Below are 17,081 nucleotides of genomic sequence, written 5' to 3'. Positions count from 1 at the left end.
TTACTGGGTCCATAATACTGTGCTGGTTAATTTCCTAAAACAGTAAGACTCACATTTACTAATGCATGTGCACCTAGATTCTAGAGTAAACTGCGCCAAAATATTGAGCAATTTGGTGCATGTAGGTTTTTTCTTGCCTAGCCCAGGAGTGGTTTACCAAGAATGGGATGTGGGGCTTCACTGTACAATGGCTGTGTGATGGGAACCAGAGGATTTGAAGTTCTGTACAGACATGTTAAGGCTACCATCACACTACAATGAAAAAACCTCCAATAAAAACGGATACACTGTCAGTTTTTCATGGACATTTTTCATCCACATGCGCATCCATTTTCTGTCCATCTAGCCGTTTTGCATCTGCATTTAACAGACGTTAAAAATAGATGACTTTCATTCCCAATTTTTTAAAACCCCAACCCTTGCAGTGCCCTTATTATATATAATGCCCTCCAGTATAGATCATCCCCCCATAGTGCCCCCAGTAGAGATCATGCCCCCCATAGTGGCCCAAAGTATTGATAATGCCCCCAGTATAGATAATGGCCCCATAGTGACCACGAGTATAATGGCACCTTTAGTGCCCCCCAGTATATATATATAAGGCTTCCCATAGTGCCCCAAGTATAGATAATGCCCTATAGTTAATGGTCCCTATAGAGCCCTCCAGTTTAGATAATGGCCTCTTTGTGTCTTCCAGGATAAAAAATAGCCCTCTTTGTGCCCCCAGTATTATAAACTGCCCATAGCATTATAAAATGCCCCCTTTGTGCCCCAATATTACAAAATGCTCCCTTTGTGCCCCCAGTATTATAAATTGCCCTCTTTAGCCCCATCCCACGATTGTGTAAACTCCCCCCGCCCCCCCCCCCCCCCCCAAAAAAAAACATCAGAGGCACACCACTCTTAGGATCTAACAATATAAGGATGCGACTCTCCAAGCATGATCATTCTGCAGCCTCCGGTGCAGAGCAAGAAACCAAGTGTTCTCGGCATGCCTGTGGTGAGTTGTATTTGTGCATAATATTTATTTATTTTTTTACTCATTTTTATTGCCCCACTGATTTCTATGGGGTTTGACGGGCAGTGAAAAAGGCCCAAAACAGGACATATCCTATTTTTGGACGTCCATTATTAACTTGCCATTAAAAAATGGCCATGTATATAGGCCAAAAGACTTCAATGGTTCTGAAAATGGCCGTGTGACAGACGTTTTTAACTGTTGTGTGAATGCAGCCTAATGAGCACATTACTATATGCTTATTAAGATAAAAAAAAGAAAATAAGTGATATGAGCACTTTTAAGGAGGCTTCTAAGTGTTTAAAAGTGATGGCCTATTCTTAGGTTAGGCCATCAATATTAGACGGGTGGGGATCGAATTCTCTGCTGATCAGCTATGTGAAAGGGACCATTTATTGTTTATTAGGCAACAGCTTTAATAGCTCTTTCTTTGTCTGGTGTTACAATTCACTACCATTTTGTCCAAATAAATTGAACTGATCTATAATACCAGACACCAGCTGTGCTGTATGGAGCAGTGTAAGCAATGAAAGCATCTTCAAACAGTTGATAGGTGTACGTGTCATCAATTTTTAAAGAACCGGAAAACACCTTTAGGGCTGTTTCACAGGAGCGAGTCCATTGCGGGAATCACGCTCCGTGTGTGTTTGTGTGATCCTCCGCTCTGGACTTGCAGGAGTGCACAGCATTATCATGATTTATAATGCTATGTGTCTCTGCATGGCCTTTTTTCCCACAGAATCATAGTGATATAAAGCTGTCAGTATGATTCTGTAGAAATAAGGTCAAGCAGAGGGACATAGCATTATAAATCATGATAATGTCGTGCGCCCCTGCAAGTCCAGAGCGGAGGATCACACTCACACACGTAGCATGATTCCTGCAATGGACTCGCTCCTGTGAAACAGCCATTAGGCTTCTGGCTTCCTTCACACAAGGGGGGGGGGGGTGTTTTGGGGATAACTTCCAACAACCGGAATACAACTTTAACATTTAGTATGATACTAAGTCTAACATGCTTTTGGACTGATAAATAAAGACCAACTCACAATCACAGGTGAAAGTCAGAGGATCCCTCATGTTGTCAATGGTTACAGTTATTTTCAAGCTCACTCCAGGACCCAGGTGCTCGGGACTTAGGTTGACAGGACTCCATACAATACCTGTATGTATCTGATCGGTCATAGTTTGACCAGACCGTAGCCTAAAGGAATAGAAAATGATCAGATGTAAGCTATTAAAGGGCATCTGTCAGCAGATTTGTACCTATGAAACTGGCTGACCTGTTACATGTGCACTTGGCAGCTGAAGGCATCTGTGTTGGTCCCATGTTCATATGTGACCGCATTGCTGAGAAAAATGATTTATGCCAATGAGGCTCTTGGAGCAATGGGGGCGTTGCCGTTACATCTAGATGTTCTGCTCTTTCTGCAACTGCTGCGCCCTCTGCACTTTGGTTGACAGGGACGGGCAGTGAAAAGGTCCTCACACCTGGCCATGTCAATTAAAGTGGAGAGAGTGCGGTAGTGGCAGAGAGATCAGAGCCTCTATGTCACGGTCTCTCCCGTGACAGGGGTCAGAAGATCTAAGAGACTGGCTGCATGTGATGTGATCTGACAGCCTCTTTGGTTTCATTTGTTTCTGTGTTGTTGCTGGTTATGACCACACCTCTTGTCTCAGGTGTAGCTTAAGTGGTCATTCCAACTCCTCGATTTAGTCTGTTGTCACCCATCATGCTATGCGGTTGATAGCTCCTTTCTGGTTTTCTAAGTGCTGGTGTTTGGTTCTCCACTGAGTTCCTGCTCGTCCGCTTACTTCGGAGTTAAGTGTCTTTTCCTATTTTCTAGTTTGTTGTAATTCGCTATCTTTTGGTATTAGGCCTAAAGAAGTCTCCCATTTCCTTCAGCTGGGAAGGAACAGGTCATCTTTTGTCCTGACACTATCTCCAGGACCCTTTAGGGTCAGATAGGGCTCTAGGTTATGGCGTATGAACATTCCTACCATCAAGGTCTGTTCATACTGATAGTAGTCAGGGCTCGGTCTAGGGATTCACTACGTGGTGACCTTTCCCCTTTCCCTAGTTTCCAGGCCTAGTACCTTTTCCCTTCCGTCCTGTGTTTGGTGTGGAGTTTACTACCCACACCGCGCCGTGACACTCTAGGTTGCTCTTATGCCCCTTTTACATGGGCGAGATTTCCGCGCGGGTGCGATGCGTGAGGTGAACCCGCACTGAATCCGGACCCATTCATTTCTTTGGGGCTGTGCACATGAGCGGTGATTTTCACTCATCACTTGTGCGTTGCGTGAAAATCGCAGCATGTTCTATACTCTGCGTTTTTCACGACGCAGGCCCCATAGAAGTGAATGGGGCTGCGTGAAAATCGCAAGCATCCGGAAGCAAGTGCGGTTGCGATTTTCACGCACGGTTGCTAGGAGACGATCGGGATGGGGACCTGATCTTTATTATTTTCGCTTATAACATGGTTATAAATGGAAAATAATAGCATTCTTAATACAGAATGCATAGTACAAAAGGGCTGGAGGGGTTAAAAAAAAATAATAATAATAATTTAACTCACCTTAATCCACTTGTTCGCGCAGCCCGGCTTCTCTTCTGTCTTCATCTATGTTGTGCACAGGAAAAGGACCTGTGGTGACGTCACTGCGCTTATCACATGGTCCGTCACATGATCCATCACCATGGTAAAAGATCATGTGATGGACCATGTGATGAGCGCAGCGACGTCATCAAAGGTCCTATTCCTCAAAGAAGAAGACAGAAGTGAAGCCGAGCTGCGCGAACAAGTGGATTAAGGGGAGTTAAATTTTTATTTTTTATTTTTTAACCCCTCCAGCCCTATTGTACTAAGCATTCTGTATTAAGAATGCTATTATTTTCCCTTATAACCATGTTATAAGGGAAAATAATACAATCTACACAACACCTAACCCAAACCCGAACTTCTGTGAAGAAGTTAGGGTACCAAACATGCCGATTTTTCTCACGCGCGTGCAAAACGCATTACAATGTTTTGCACTCGCGCGGAAAAATCGTGCATGTTCCCGCAACGCCCCCGCATCTTTTCCCGCAACGCCCGTGTGAAACCAGCCTTAAAGTTTTCATTGGCATATATTAAAACATAATTTTCTCAGCAATGACGACACATATGAACATGGGACCAACACAGCTTACAAGAAAGCACTGGATTACTTACCTAAGCAAATTACATCATGTTGCCAATACTTTCTAATTGGTGGCGGGTCTGAATACTGTTAACCACTGTAATCCAAGGGCCCACAGCACTACTCAAGCTTTTTTTTCTTCCCCAACACCAGTGCAAACCTACTATTGGTAGTTTTCTGTGCAGAACCTGATCATGAGCAATGCAGGGCAAAGAAAACTCTAAATGAGCCTCTATTCCTTTGTTGAACTTCAGAGATCTAGTGGCCAAACCCCTCACCTATCTGCAATTGATACTATATTCTAGTCATACGCCATCACTTGCTTAGGTGAAAAAACAAACTTAAAGGGACTGCCACTTCCGAAACAGAGGGGACAGTGAAAAAGGCAAAACAAGCCCCGAGAAACTTCACAGAGCAAAGCATGCTGGGTTTGGGTTAGAAGACCTGATGAAAACAGGAAGCTCTGCATGTAAACATCTTGCCCAGATGAAATGATATACAGTCAGGTCCATAAATATTGGGACATCAACACAATTTTAAGATTTTTGGCTCTATACACCACCACAATAGATTTGAAATGAAACAAACAAGATGTGCTTTAACTGCAGACTGTCAGCTTTAATTTGAGGGTATTTACATCGAAATTAGGTGAACGGTGTAGGAATTACAACAGTTTGCATATGTGCCCCCCCACTTGTTAAGGGACCAAAAGTAATGGGACAGAATACTAATCATAAATCAAACTTTCACTTTTTAATACTTGATTGCAAATCCTTAGCAGTCAATTACAGCCTGAAGTCTGGAACGCATAGACATCACCAGATGCTGGGTTTCATCCCTGGTAATGCTCTGCCAGGCCTCTACTGCAACTGTCTTCAGTTCCTGCTTGTTCTTGGGGCATTTTCTCTTCAGTTTTGTCTTCAGCAAGTAAAATGCACGCTCAATTGTCTTCAGGTCAGGTTGTTGACTTGGCCATTGCATAACATTCCACTTCTTTCCCTTAAAAAACTCTTTGGTTGCTTTTGCAGTATGCTTTGGGTCATTGTCCATCTGCACTGTGAAGCGCCTTCCAATGAGTTTGAAGCATTTGGCTGAATATGAGCAGATATTGCCCGAAACACTTCAGAATTCATCCTGCTGCTTTTGTCAGCAGCCACATCATCAATAAATACAAGAGAACCAATTCCATTGGCAGCTATACATGCCCATGCCATGACTCTACCACCACCATGCTTCACTGATGAGGTGGTATGCTTAGGATCATGAGCAGTTCCTTTCCTTCTCTATACTCTTCTCTTCCCATCACTCTGGTACAAGTTGATCTTGGTCTCATCTGTCCATAGGATGTTGTTCAAGAACTGTGAAGGCTTTTTTAGATGTCGTTTGGCAAACTCTTATCTGGCCTTCCTGTTTTTGAGGCTCACCAATGGTTTACATCTTGTGGTGAACCCTCTGTATTCTCTGGTGAATGTTGACTTTGACACACATACATCTACATCCTGGAGAGTGTTCTTGATCTGGCCAACTGTTGTGACTGGTGTTTTCTTCACCAGGGAAAGAATTCTTCGGTCATCCACCACAGTTGTTTTCCGTGGTCTTCCGGGTCTTTTGGTGTTGCTGAGCTCACCAATGCGTTCCTTCTTTTTAAGAATGTTCCAAACAGTTGTTTTGGCCACCCCTAATGTTTTTGCTATCTCTCTGATGGGTTTGTTTTGTTTTTTCAGCCTAATGATGGCTTGTTTCACTGATAGTGACAGCTCTTTGGATCTCATCTTGAGAGTTGACAGCAACAGATTCCAAATGCAAATAGCACACTTGAAATTAACTCTGGACCTTTTATCTGCTCATTGTAATTGGGATAATGAGGGAATAACACACACCTGGCCATGAAACAGCTGAGAAGCCAATTGTCCCATTACTTTTGGTCCCTTAACAAGTGGGAGGCACATATGAAAACTGTTGTAATTCCTACACCGTTCACTTGATTTGGATGTAAATACCCTCATATTAAAGCTGACAGTCTGCAGTTAAAGCACATCTAGTTCATTTCATTTCAAATCCATTGTAGTGGAGTATAGAGCCACAAATCTTTGAATTGTGTCGATGTCCCAATATTTATGGACTTGACTGTATACACCAAAAAGAATGAATGTCCCCCCACTAGTAAAGAACAATCAAATACCAAAAATCTATATCTTTATTAAATTATGCAAATCGTGAACATATAAAAACAGTCACAACAGTGGCATACATGCACATGTTTTTATGTTCACGACTTGCATAATTAAATAAAGATATAGATTTTTGGTATTTGATTGTTCTTTACTAGTGGGGGGGGGGGAATTCATTCTTTTTGGTGTATAGATTAGTCTGGCCACACTGGATCCCACTGACAGCATTAGTTGGTGGGCTCCATCTTTTGGTGTATGAAGTGGAAGGATGAAAAAAAATTAAATTTTACTCATGTCCTTACAATCTGCATACATTTCTTCTAGAGCTATTTCTGTCTTTCTATTCAGTTGTGGTGGAGTACAGTCATTTTGTGTAAATAATAGCAACAGTGTTACCCTCAGCTGCAAACTGAAAAGTGACAACCAATATGGCTGTGCTTGTACCATCTTTGTTGTCAGGGACCCTCACGATCACTAGAATGAAGAGGCTGTGGAGTACAGCTCAGACCCTTCATTCTGACATATCCTTATCAGATTTATACATGAATGTTGGTTGTAAAATCTCTGTAGAATGCCCTACTCATTAGCCTGTACATCCAGGATGCTGCCATGGTGTCCACACCCTCTTTATCCGAGTCTAATAAATGTTTACTCACACATCCAGCATGTGACAAAAAGCAGCTGTCTCCTCATCCCTTTGCTCGGACATCTCAAACAGCTCGCAGCCGTTGTGCTGGGGATACGTCCGCATGGAATCCTGTACAAGAAGCAGCGACATAAGACATTCCAGGTCTTCCTCTTCCGTTCATGCAACAACCCTGATAAATATCTCCTGTGCCCCCTCACTGAGGATTGTTTGTCACAGACAGTAAACACCACAGATAAGGTAAGATACGGTGACAAACAGGCAGGGAGACAATGCAGGCAGAATATAAAGGAGCAGGCCTTTCATGATCATACAACATGACTAATAAACCATGGCTGAAATTATTTAATAGACATTTGATATACTAATCAGCAGGAAACAGGGGCTCTCGGCTCCCAGTTATACTGTGAATATCCCTTTCCTTCCCCTCCATTCTCCCTGCTTTCCGCTCTTACTCCCTCCCTGCTGGCCTCTCTCTCACCCATGTAACACTTCTGTGCAGGTATCCCTTATACAGTGTAAAGGAAAGGTCACCAGAACTGTGACTTCATAAGAACTGCTCAAGAGCAACCTTGCTGGGAAAGAGGGAGAAGCCACATATATTGGCAAAATCCATATAACATGCAATATGTGGTATATACGTGGTAACTCATACAGGTTACAATATTTCAAGCATCTCATGTTGGCAAAGAGTTAATAATTATGATCTATACACTGACATTATTCAGTAGAAAAAATTAACTGTATTACGTAATGAACTGATAAATATATTTGGACTCATAACTCACCGGTCCAATGGATGCTCTAATATTCCTATATGGTTTCTTTGCATAGGTCCGTGGTGGTAGTTGAGGTGGCATTGTGTTGCTTCGCGCTACTGGCTTTCCAGTCACATTCTTTCTTAAACTTATATCCTTCCAATGTCCTTCAGCCTGGCGCAAAAGCTCAGAATCATAGGTAGGTGCCAAATTAAGGCGAGTAATTGTATCATTAATTTCCTCATAGTCTAAATCCAAGCATCCCTCTCCTCTTCTTAATAAAGTTGCATCTTCCTCTTCTGAAATCCTCCGACTAAGTAGTTTGCCCCCCATATCTTCAGTGTACACATTTACATCCCGAGAATGAGAAATCTTTTCAGTAGATGAAGAGACATCTTTGAAATACTTCATAACCTCAGAGTGGGAGGGTACTGGAGGGGACATACTTTTTGGGGACCTTTTTGGAGACCTTCTTCCTTCATCTTCACCATTTCTGTGGTATGTATCACCATATATATACAGGTAGTCTCTAGAGGGTGGAGGTTTGTTTCTTGGAGGTGAAGGGACTGTTGAGGAGGATTGGGAAACATCTTCCCAGGAGATGAGGGGACTCTCATCGGTCAAAGGCTGTTGACTATCTTGGCGGTGCCTGGAAAGTGCATCATACTCCATTTGCAGAGCCTCTGCTAAAGCAAGTTCTTTGCGACTCATTCCCAGTGCTTCTAGGCCGTTCCATTTTTCCTTCTTTCCACTCGAAGTTGACATTACTGAGAATTTATAGTAACAAAGAAAGCAGACAGAAGAAGGCTATTGTCGAGAAAAATCCTTTACAGTTGAACGAGGCATAATGCTTTGGAAGGCCACCTTGAAGGAAGATAAACATAATTATGAAATAAAAAAGTTTAAAAAAGCATTTACTTACATAACACACATTACTTCGAAAAGGCTTTGGCATGTGATTTTCTTTTAAGGCGGTTTCAAAAGACTCATGTCTAGCCTGACCACTTTTTACTTTCTAGCCAGAACCACGTGTTCTTGGACGACATTTAGGGTAAAGCAGCATTTCCTTCTCAAACCCTCAACTGCCTGGAATACCTTTAACATGTTCCAGCCATTTCATTGCTGCTTTTTAAAGGTAACATTTCCTCCACAGTTACTAAAGGGGGTCTGTCAGCTGCAAAATCACTTGCAATGCCTGGTAGGCCTGCCTCCCTGTATTGTACACATACCTTTTGGAGGCAATTATGATCCTGAAATCTGGAAAAATTAGGGTATGGCCGCAAGGTCCGGTTTCCTGATGCAGTTTTGGAAGCCAAAATCAGGAGTGAATTGTAAAAGGAGAGTAAGGGCTCATGCACACGACCGTTGTTGTTTTGTGGTCCGTTTTTCAAGGATTCGTTCAAGGATTTGTTCCGTATCTGAGTTTTTTTTTACTCTGATTTAAGTCCTCTTCCGTTTCGTTATTCCACAAAACATATCCGTATGGGATCTGTTTTTTTGCCGATCGGAAACAGTAACTTATTACTCACCAAACACATGAGCAATATGGACTGGACATAGCACTTCTACAGTATGGATCCGCAAAATACGGGTGTGTTCCGTGTGCGTTCCGTATTTTTTGGGGACCCATTGATTTGAATGGGGCCTCGGACCGTGATTTGCGGACAATAATAGGACATGCCCTACTTTTTTGCGGAACGGAAATACGGAAACGGAATGCTCACGGAGTACCTTTAGTTTTTTTGTGGACCCGTTGAAATGAATGGTTCCGTATACGATCCGCAAAAAAAACTAAATGGAACGGACAAGGAAAGAAAATACGTTTGTGTGCATGAGCCCTAAAGGCTGCGTTCACCTCCTCGTTTCTGAGATCCAGCAGTCTGATCAGGAGCAAATGCCAGCTGTTGGCAGGACAAAAAGCCTTCCAGGAAACTGGGAGGACACATACTAATTGGTCCTTTTTGTCCCGATTAGCAAGTTGTGCATCCAGAATCACTGGTGTACAGCACACATACTTGTAAGTTTACAGCCATTTATTCCAACCTGTGTATAGCTGTTTCGGCCTTATTAGCCTGCTTCAGTGTAAGGTGTACAAACCACGGCTTTATGATGATAGGTCTTGGAGAGTGCAAATCTAAATTACACGGCTCGATGAAGCAGGCGATTGTTGGGAAGCAGGCGTTCCTTCCCAACAATTGCCTGCTCGTTAATGAAGGTGAAGAGCTGCATTTACATGTGGGATCCACTGCCATTTCTCATCTCCATACAGATTCATTGTTTCTGGGCAGCAGATCGCTGTTTACGCTGCATAATCTGCAGCCCAGAAACGATGATTGAGGTCTGTATGAACGATTGTTTTACCCGATAAACTTGTGTGATCGGCGGCGACTTTACATGGCAGATTATCAGGCGCGAGCATTCATCATAACATTCATCCCCGATAATCAGCCCGACAATCAGCCCGTGTAAAGCCGTCTTAAGTTAGACTGAAAGATTTTAAGATTTAGAGGAGGGATAAAAGGTACAAAACCTGTCCCCGATATGGTATACACCAAAACCTACAGCATATTGTAGTTTCAGGCTTATTAGCCTTTTAGAGTGTATAGGTATCAACGTAGAAAATAAGAAAATGAGCAATGGATAAGAAGACTCATTCAATTATTATTTCAGAGTACGAGGGAGCTCGTTTTCCCCATCTAAATGTGTTGCAAAAGGCTCGTTCATAGAGTGATCCTGTAGTTTGTGCAGGCACATAAATGATCCTTTCTGGGCAGCAGATCGATTTGCTGCCCAGAAACAATGCAGCTTTCTCCTCCACTGAGCGAGCTGTCGACTGTTGGGAAGGAACTCTTCCTTCACGACAATCTGCTGCTCATTGCAAGGTGTAAATGCACCTTTACTCACTTATTTTGCGTGGAAGCAAGGTTTGGTCTTTAGAGGTGAAGGCACAGTTGATGAGAACTATACAATATTTATGCAGGGCTCCAGATGGCGACCAGAACGGTCGCCAATGAGCCTTAAAATTTGCAGATGGCGACAAGACTGCAAATTTGTGACTGGACCGCCGCGCAGCCTAGTATCAGTTAAAGAACATGGCACGCGCCATGTTCTCTTCACTAGCACAGTAGAGAAGAAGGAGGGAGTTCCTCCCTCGCCACGGCCACCAATGGGGAGATAGCAGGGAGGAGGAGGGGAGGAGCTGTGGCCACTGCGCCACCAATGAATGTAAAACATATTAATAAGAGTATAGGCAGCGGTATCACAGACCTGGCCTCAATAACCGGGCATGCGATACGCAGCAATTAACCCCTCTGTTGCCACATCTGAGGGGTTAATTGCCGCAGATCGCATGCCCTGTTATTGAGGCCGGGTCTGCGATACCGCTGCAGACACTTGCATAAATGAGTTAAAGAGGACCTTTCATGGGTCCAAAGAATATGAACTTAGTAGCAGGCTACATAGAGCGGCGCCCAGGGATCTAAGTGCACTTACTAATATTCCTGGGCGCCGCTCCGTTCGCCCGCTGTGGCCCCCGGCATTTTCAACATTCAGAGCAAGGAGGAGGAGACGCCAGTGTCTCTCCTTCTCCCTGACAGCAGCGCTGTCCAATCGCAGCTCAGATCCAGGGAGTTCTTTTTTCTCCCTGGCTCTGAGCTCTGCGCTGCGATTGGACAGCGCTGCTGTCAGGGAGAAGGAGAGACACTGGCGTCTCCTCCTCCTTGCTCTGAATGTTGAAAATACCAGGGGCCACAGTGGGCGAATGGAGCGGCTCCCAGGAATAATAGTAAGTGCACTTAGATCCCTGGGCGCCGCTCTATGTAGCCTGTTACTTAGTTCATATTCTTTGGACCCATGGAAGGTCCTCTTTAATTACATTCATTGGTGGCGCAGTGTGCCCCCCCCTCCCCTCCCAAAGCCCTCCCGCCCATTATTAGTATCATTGGTGGCGCATTGGCCCCAGCCCCCCCCCTCATTGTTATATGGTGGCCACAGGGTCCCCTCCCCTCCATTGGTGGCAGTGGCAGATTACACTGCTGGGGCTCCGATCGGTTACCATGGCAGCCAGATCGCTACTGAAGCCCTGGCTGCCATGATAATCTCCCTACTGCTGTGTGTACTATGCACAGGGCAGCAGGGAGAGTGTGAAGTCCTAGTCTCCCTTATACAGCTCTATTGGGGTGAATAGGACAAGGGATGAAAAGATCCAGGTTATAGCCCCTAAGGGGGGAAATGGTTATTAAATAAAAAGTTTAAAAAAAACACCAAAATACTAAAAGTTTAAATCGCCCCCTTTCCCAATTTTACATATAAAATTTACAAACAATAACAAAATAAACATATTACATATCGCCACATCCGAAAAAGTGTGAGCTATTAAAATATTTCCGCTCTGGTGAAGGCCATAACAGAAAAAAAATCAAAACCGCGCAATTTGCCATTTTTAGTCACCTTGTTCCCCAGAAGATGTCACTGGATGTGAGAGGTTTGTGGTGCCGTATTCTCCTATATGTAGTGCTGGCTCACTACTGTGACCTGCGTCTCATCTTCTCCGTCAAGTCCTTTTTTTAAATTATATGCATTTTAAATTTGGCTCCTAAATTTTTTAGTTTAGGAGCCAATGGCTCCTGGTTATTTTTTTTAGTCTGGAGCACTGTTATGATATATTTATCACTCAAAGACTGTTGGTCATTTACGCAATTATGTGTTTCTAATCAATAATAGTGCGTTAAGACGTGCCACAAGAGAAGGCAATTATCAGGAAGGGACAGTTTCTTCCCGAAAATTTGGCGATCACCTCCACTGTATGGTGACGAGTGATGGCTACTGCTATCGCTTCTCCTCATACAGATTCATTTCTTCTGGGCAGAAGATCGCTGTTCACACAGCACAATCCCTTGCCCAGAAACGATGATTGTGCCGTTTGAAAGATCATTTCACCCAATGAAGGAGCATTTAGCATGTTCATTAGGACATCGGCAGCACATTTACATGGGCAGATTATCCGGAACAAGCGCTTGTAGTAACCTTTCGTTCCCGATAATCTGCACAAGAACAGTGCAATGTACCGTAAATCCTCCCATCAGAGTCAACAATGAGAAACTGATCTAAAAAGAACCAGTCTCCTGAGGTTTTGTAGACACCATATAGTAGGAGCATGTGAAAAACCTGTAAAATGTATCCTTGCATTTGGCAAGCAGTGATGTCACCGAGAATATATCAAAAGTAGGAATATCCAAACATAACCAGATTTGGATCGAGTACTAGGGAGGTCACTTGTGTCAATTTACTCATTTTAAAAGCACTTCATAATAGAATGTCTGAGCATGTCGTCAGTGTTATTTATGTGGTGTGGTTTGTGCATATTTCATAGGCAGTGGGGATACTTTGCCTCTGATACACAGTGTGAATACAAGCACAGGAAGCATAGGAGCTGAATACCATTAAAAATCTATGTAAAAAACTGAAATACCAGAGCAGAAGTGTGTATGAGGAAAATATTTTTATTAGAAAATAATATTAATAAGATATCTTATTAAGGGCTTCATTTATCAAAACCGTCTAGCAGAATATAACGGCCTTGTTGCCCATGCCATCGAACCTCCAGAGATTGAGAATGGTATCATGGTTTTTGCCTCTTAAGCCTCACGCAAACGACCGTATTTGACATACACATTAATTTCTATGGGGCCATGCACACATCTGTATTTTTTTTACGGATCCGTGTTGTCGTTCTGCAAATTATAGAACATGTCCTTATCTGGTCTGTATTTTGGATGAATTATAATCATTTCTATTGATGGGAGTTAGGAAAATGTGTCATGCGGATCAGTGGTTTGCATACCGAAATATGGACACGAATATGTGCTTAAAAAGCCTTATGCCTTATTCATACGTCAGTGACTTCCATCAGCGAGTGTGAGCCAAAACCAGGACTGGAGGTTCCACAGACATAAGGTATAAGGGAAAGATCTGCATCTGTTCTGTCTGTAGAGCTGTACCTGGTTTTGTCTCAAAATTGGAAATCAATGACCGAACACTGACTGTGGGAATGAGGCAGAATCACGGATGTGTGCTGTCCATGTTCTCAATAAACCGCGCACAAATCTATTAACTTTAAGGCCTCGTTCACATCACCGTTTCTCCTTTCCGTTCGGTGTCCGCTCGGAATATGATTTTTGAGCAGAGACGAAAGTCCTGCATGCAGGACTTTCGTCTCCGCTCAAAAATCATATTCTGAGCAGACACCGAAGGGACCCCATTATAGTCTATGGGGTCTTTAGGCTCCGTTACGCTCAGTTAGGTCTCAGTTTATTCACACATTAGTGGATTTCCACTGACACACAACACCAGAGATATGCACTACTTTGGTCCATGATGCAGTGCAAACGTGCCCATTGAAGTCTGTGGGACACATGGTGCTAGATACGCCAACTCCAGAAACACTTATCCGTTACAGACATCTTCACGGATAAGACCTTGACCGAACGTGTGAATATGCCCTTTACTACTGCATTACACCAAATGTAAAAAATGTCTTCCAACCTCTCGTCCAATGATTAGCTTTATTCCTAACATATTGGGGAATATTTATCAAAACTGGTGTAAAGGAAACTGGCTTAGTTGCTCATAGCAACCAATCTGATTCCACCTTCCTTTTTTACTTTTGGAAAATCAAAGGTGGAATCTGATTGGTTGCTATGGGCAACTAAGCCAGTTTACATCATTTTGATAAATCTTCCTTATTGCCTTTTTATTGCAATGAAATTTTCTCTTACTATAACATACACTGAACTACTGTCCTATTATCTGGCCACACTAATCTGCAGAATCTGTGAAGATATCACTCCCTGCAACTTCTTCTACAGAAGGAAAACTATCTGGCTGTAGTTTCTAAAAAGGGATGAAAAAAACACCAGATGAGTTCCACAAATTCCTGAAGGAGGATTTATCGCATATTTAGCTGCAATGGAAACGGCATAGACTGCTCATGGTGAATCCATAGCCCTAATAGTTGACAAAGAACATGGTTCTTGAATTTCACTGTATAAACACAATCCATTACAGATGCCAGAGGAAACATTCCCAAGAACCATGTGAACTGTGCTGACAGATAAATCATCAAGGTAAATTATCACAGAGAAGCCTAAGCTATATACGCATATCTGAGAACTGGATACGCCTCAAGACCGGCAGTGTTGACTTGACTGCTCGGCCTGGGCACCTCTTCCGAGACCAAGCTGCTCCTGTGGACATTAGGTGAAGGTAGTTGTAGTTTATTACTTTATCTAGGTATATTAGCAGTTATCCTAAGGTAAGCAGTTCATATCTAGGAATAAGACCTCAGACAGTCATGCTACAGCACAGCAATACAGCGCACAGGCCACATGAGGTTTCTGCGGCAAGACGCTGACTGACCCAGTAACTACTTGCTTTATGCCAGAAGACACCACAAGCTAACTACAAAAAACAACACTAGAGTACAAGCAGAGATACTGTACATACTGGGGAAAAAAATTGCAATTTCAACAATATTTCTCAGTCATGTATGAAGAATATATTGTACATAAGTCCACTTACACCTTAAAAATGACAGATGGCTCAATTAGACCTCAAACATTTTAGACTGGATTTACTTATCCAACTGGACATTTTCCCTAAATAGACAGAAAACAGAAGAAAGAGTATGTCTATCCACAATCCATACGGCCTGGACACACACATAATGCATCACAGAACAATAAGGGCGCCTTCACGCGTGGCAGAAAAATCCACCAGAATATAGACCACATAAAGACATCCCTCATGTTGTCACATGAAGTTGAAACGTGTCACTCACTGCGGAATAACATTGTGCAGCGTAATTATGGAGGTCATTCATTAAGACTGGTGTTTTAGACACCGGTCTTTATAAGCCATATAGTTGGCGGTGGATCACCAAAGTTTTGTAGAGGCGATCCACTTCGGTGTATCGAGCGCTGTCCTAAATGTAAGAAAGCTTCCTTGAAGGTTTACATTTACAGCAAACCAGGCGTAGAAAATGATGAATGAGACGGACCTCCCGGCCCGTGCCAGATGTTCTGAAACTACAGCTCCCAGAATCATCCATTCACTTCTAGGGGAGTTTTAAGAATAACTGAGTAAGTGTGCATGCTGGGAGTTGTAGTTTCACAGCAGCTGGCGTGCCAAAGGTTGCTGATCTCGATCTAGACTAACATCCATAGCATTACCTTCCACACATAGATACATTGCACAGATATGTATATAAGGGTATACACAAATATTTATCACTGTACTAAATTTTTTTTAATTATATTAGTTTTTCTGATATTTTTCCCTCAGTTTTGCTTCAGGTTACTTCAGTGTTTTCTGGGATTTTGTTAAAGTTCTTTGTGTATGTCAAATATTTGATCAGTTTTTCACATGCGTTAAAGAAAAAAACTGAAAATAAGGCCTCATGTACACGACAGTGGTTTTGGTCTGCAACTGATCTCCATTTTTTGCGGATTGGTTGCGGACGCGTGTGCTGTCCGCATCCTCACTTCCATTCTTGTCAATTTTGCGGACAAGAATAGGCAGTTCTTACATAGCGAAGGACATACCGTACCGTAAAATGCAGAAAGCACGCGGTCGGTATCCTTGTTTTGAGGATCCGCAATTTGCGGACCACAAAAACAGCTACAGCCGTGTGAATTAGGCCTAACACATAGCATCTCCTCACAGCCATCAGTAAGAACAAACAGCCCTTTGGCGTGGTTCCGTTTTTTTTCACTGAATCATTGATTTGAATTGGCAAGTCCTACATGAAAAACACAACGCACCACATTCACTGCATTTGGTTGTGTTTTTCACACAGACCCACGAATTCCTATGGGGTACTTCTTGAGTGAAAAACACAAAAGATAGATGCTTTTTTTTCATGCAGCAAGATCGTATGAGAAAAAAATAATAATACACGGATGTGCATAAATCTATTGACTTTAATGGGTTCGTTTTCACTACAGGACCTTTTCGTAGATATCACAGTAAAATTCTTCTAATCAAGAATTACTGGGTCTAACATTCTGGATTATTAGGTCGTTATGAAGGGCAGCATGGTGTCTCAGTAGTTAGCACTGAAAGAGTAAGACCACATGCGATGTCGAATGGCTGAACACACACATCAAAATGGTGCTACGGTTTGTCATCGCATGTGAACTTGGTTTGGAGATGTGCGTTCAGCCACACCTTGTGGTCTTACCCTTTCAGCACTGAGACACCCTGCTGCTCTCTATAAGAATACAACAATCCAGAATGTTAGGTCCTCT

General features: G+C 42.9%; 1 protein-coding gene across 1 annotated transcript in view; it reads right to left on the bottom strand.

Annotated features, from left to right (window-relative positions):
* PIK3C2B (phosphatidylinositol-4-phosphate 3-kinase catalytic subunit type 2 beta) overlaps positions 1-17,081 on the bottom strand; it is a 149,393-nt gene that overhangs the window by 114,303 nt on the left and 18,009 nt on the right. The window contains exons 2-4 of the mRNA XM_040423991.1: positions 7,807-8,640; positions 7,029-7,129; positions 2,068-2,222 (exon numbers count right to left, since the gene is read on the bottom strand). Of these exons, the coding sequence (XP_040279925.1) occupies positions 2,068-2,222; positions 7,029-7,129; positions 7,807-8,541 (991 nt within the window). The 5' untranslated portion in view covers positions 8,542-8,640. The remainder of the gene's footprint in view (positions 1-2,067; positions 2,223-7,028; positions 7,130-7,806; positions 8,641-17,081) is intronic.

Source organism: Bufo bufo, chromosome 3 (genome assembly GCF_905171765.1).
Source record: "Bufo bufo chromosome 3, aBufBuf1.1, whole genome shotgun sequence".
Taxonomy (NCBI): Eukaryota; Metazoa; Chordata; class Amphibia; order Anura; family Bufonidae; genus Bufo; species Bufo bufo.
The sequence above is the reverse complement of the archived record's forward strand: the minus strand, read 5'-3'. Positions and strand labels throughout refer to the sequence as shown.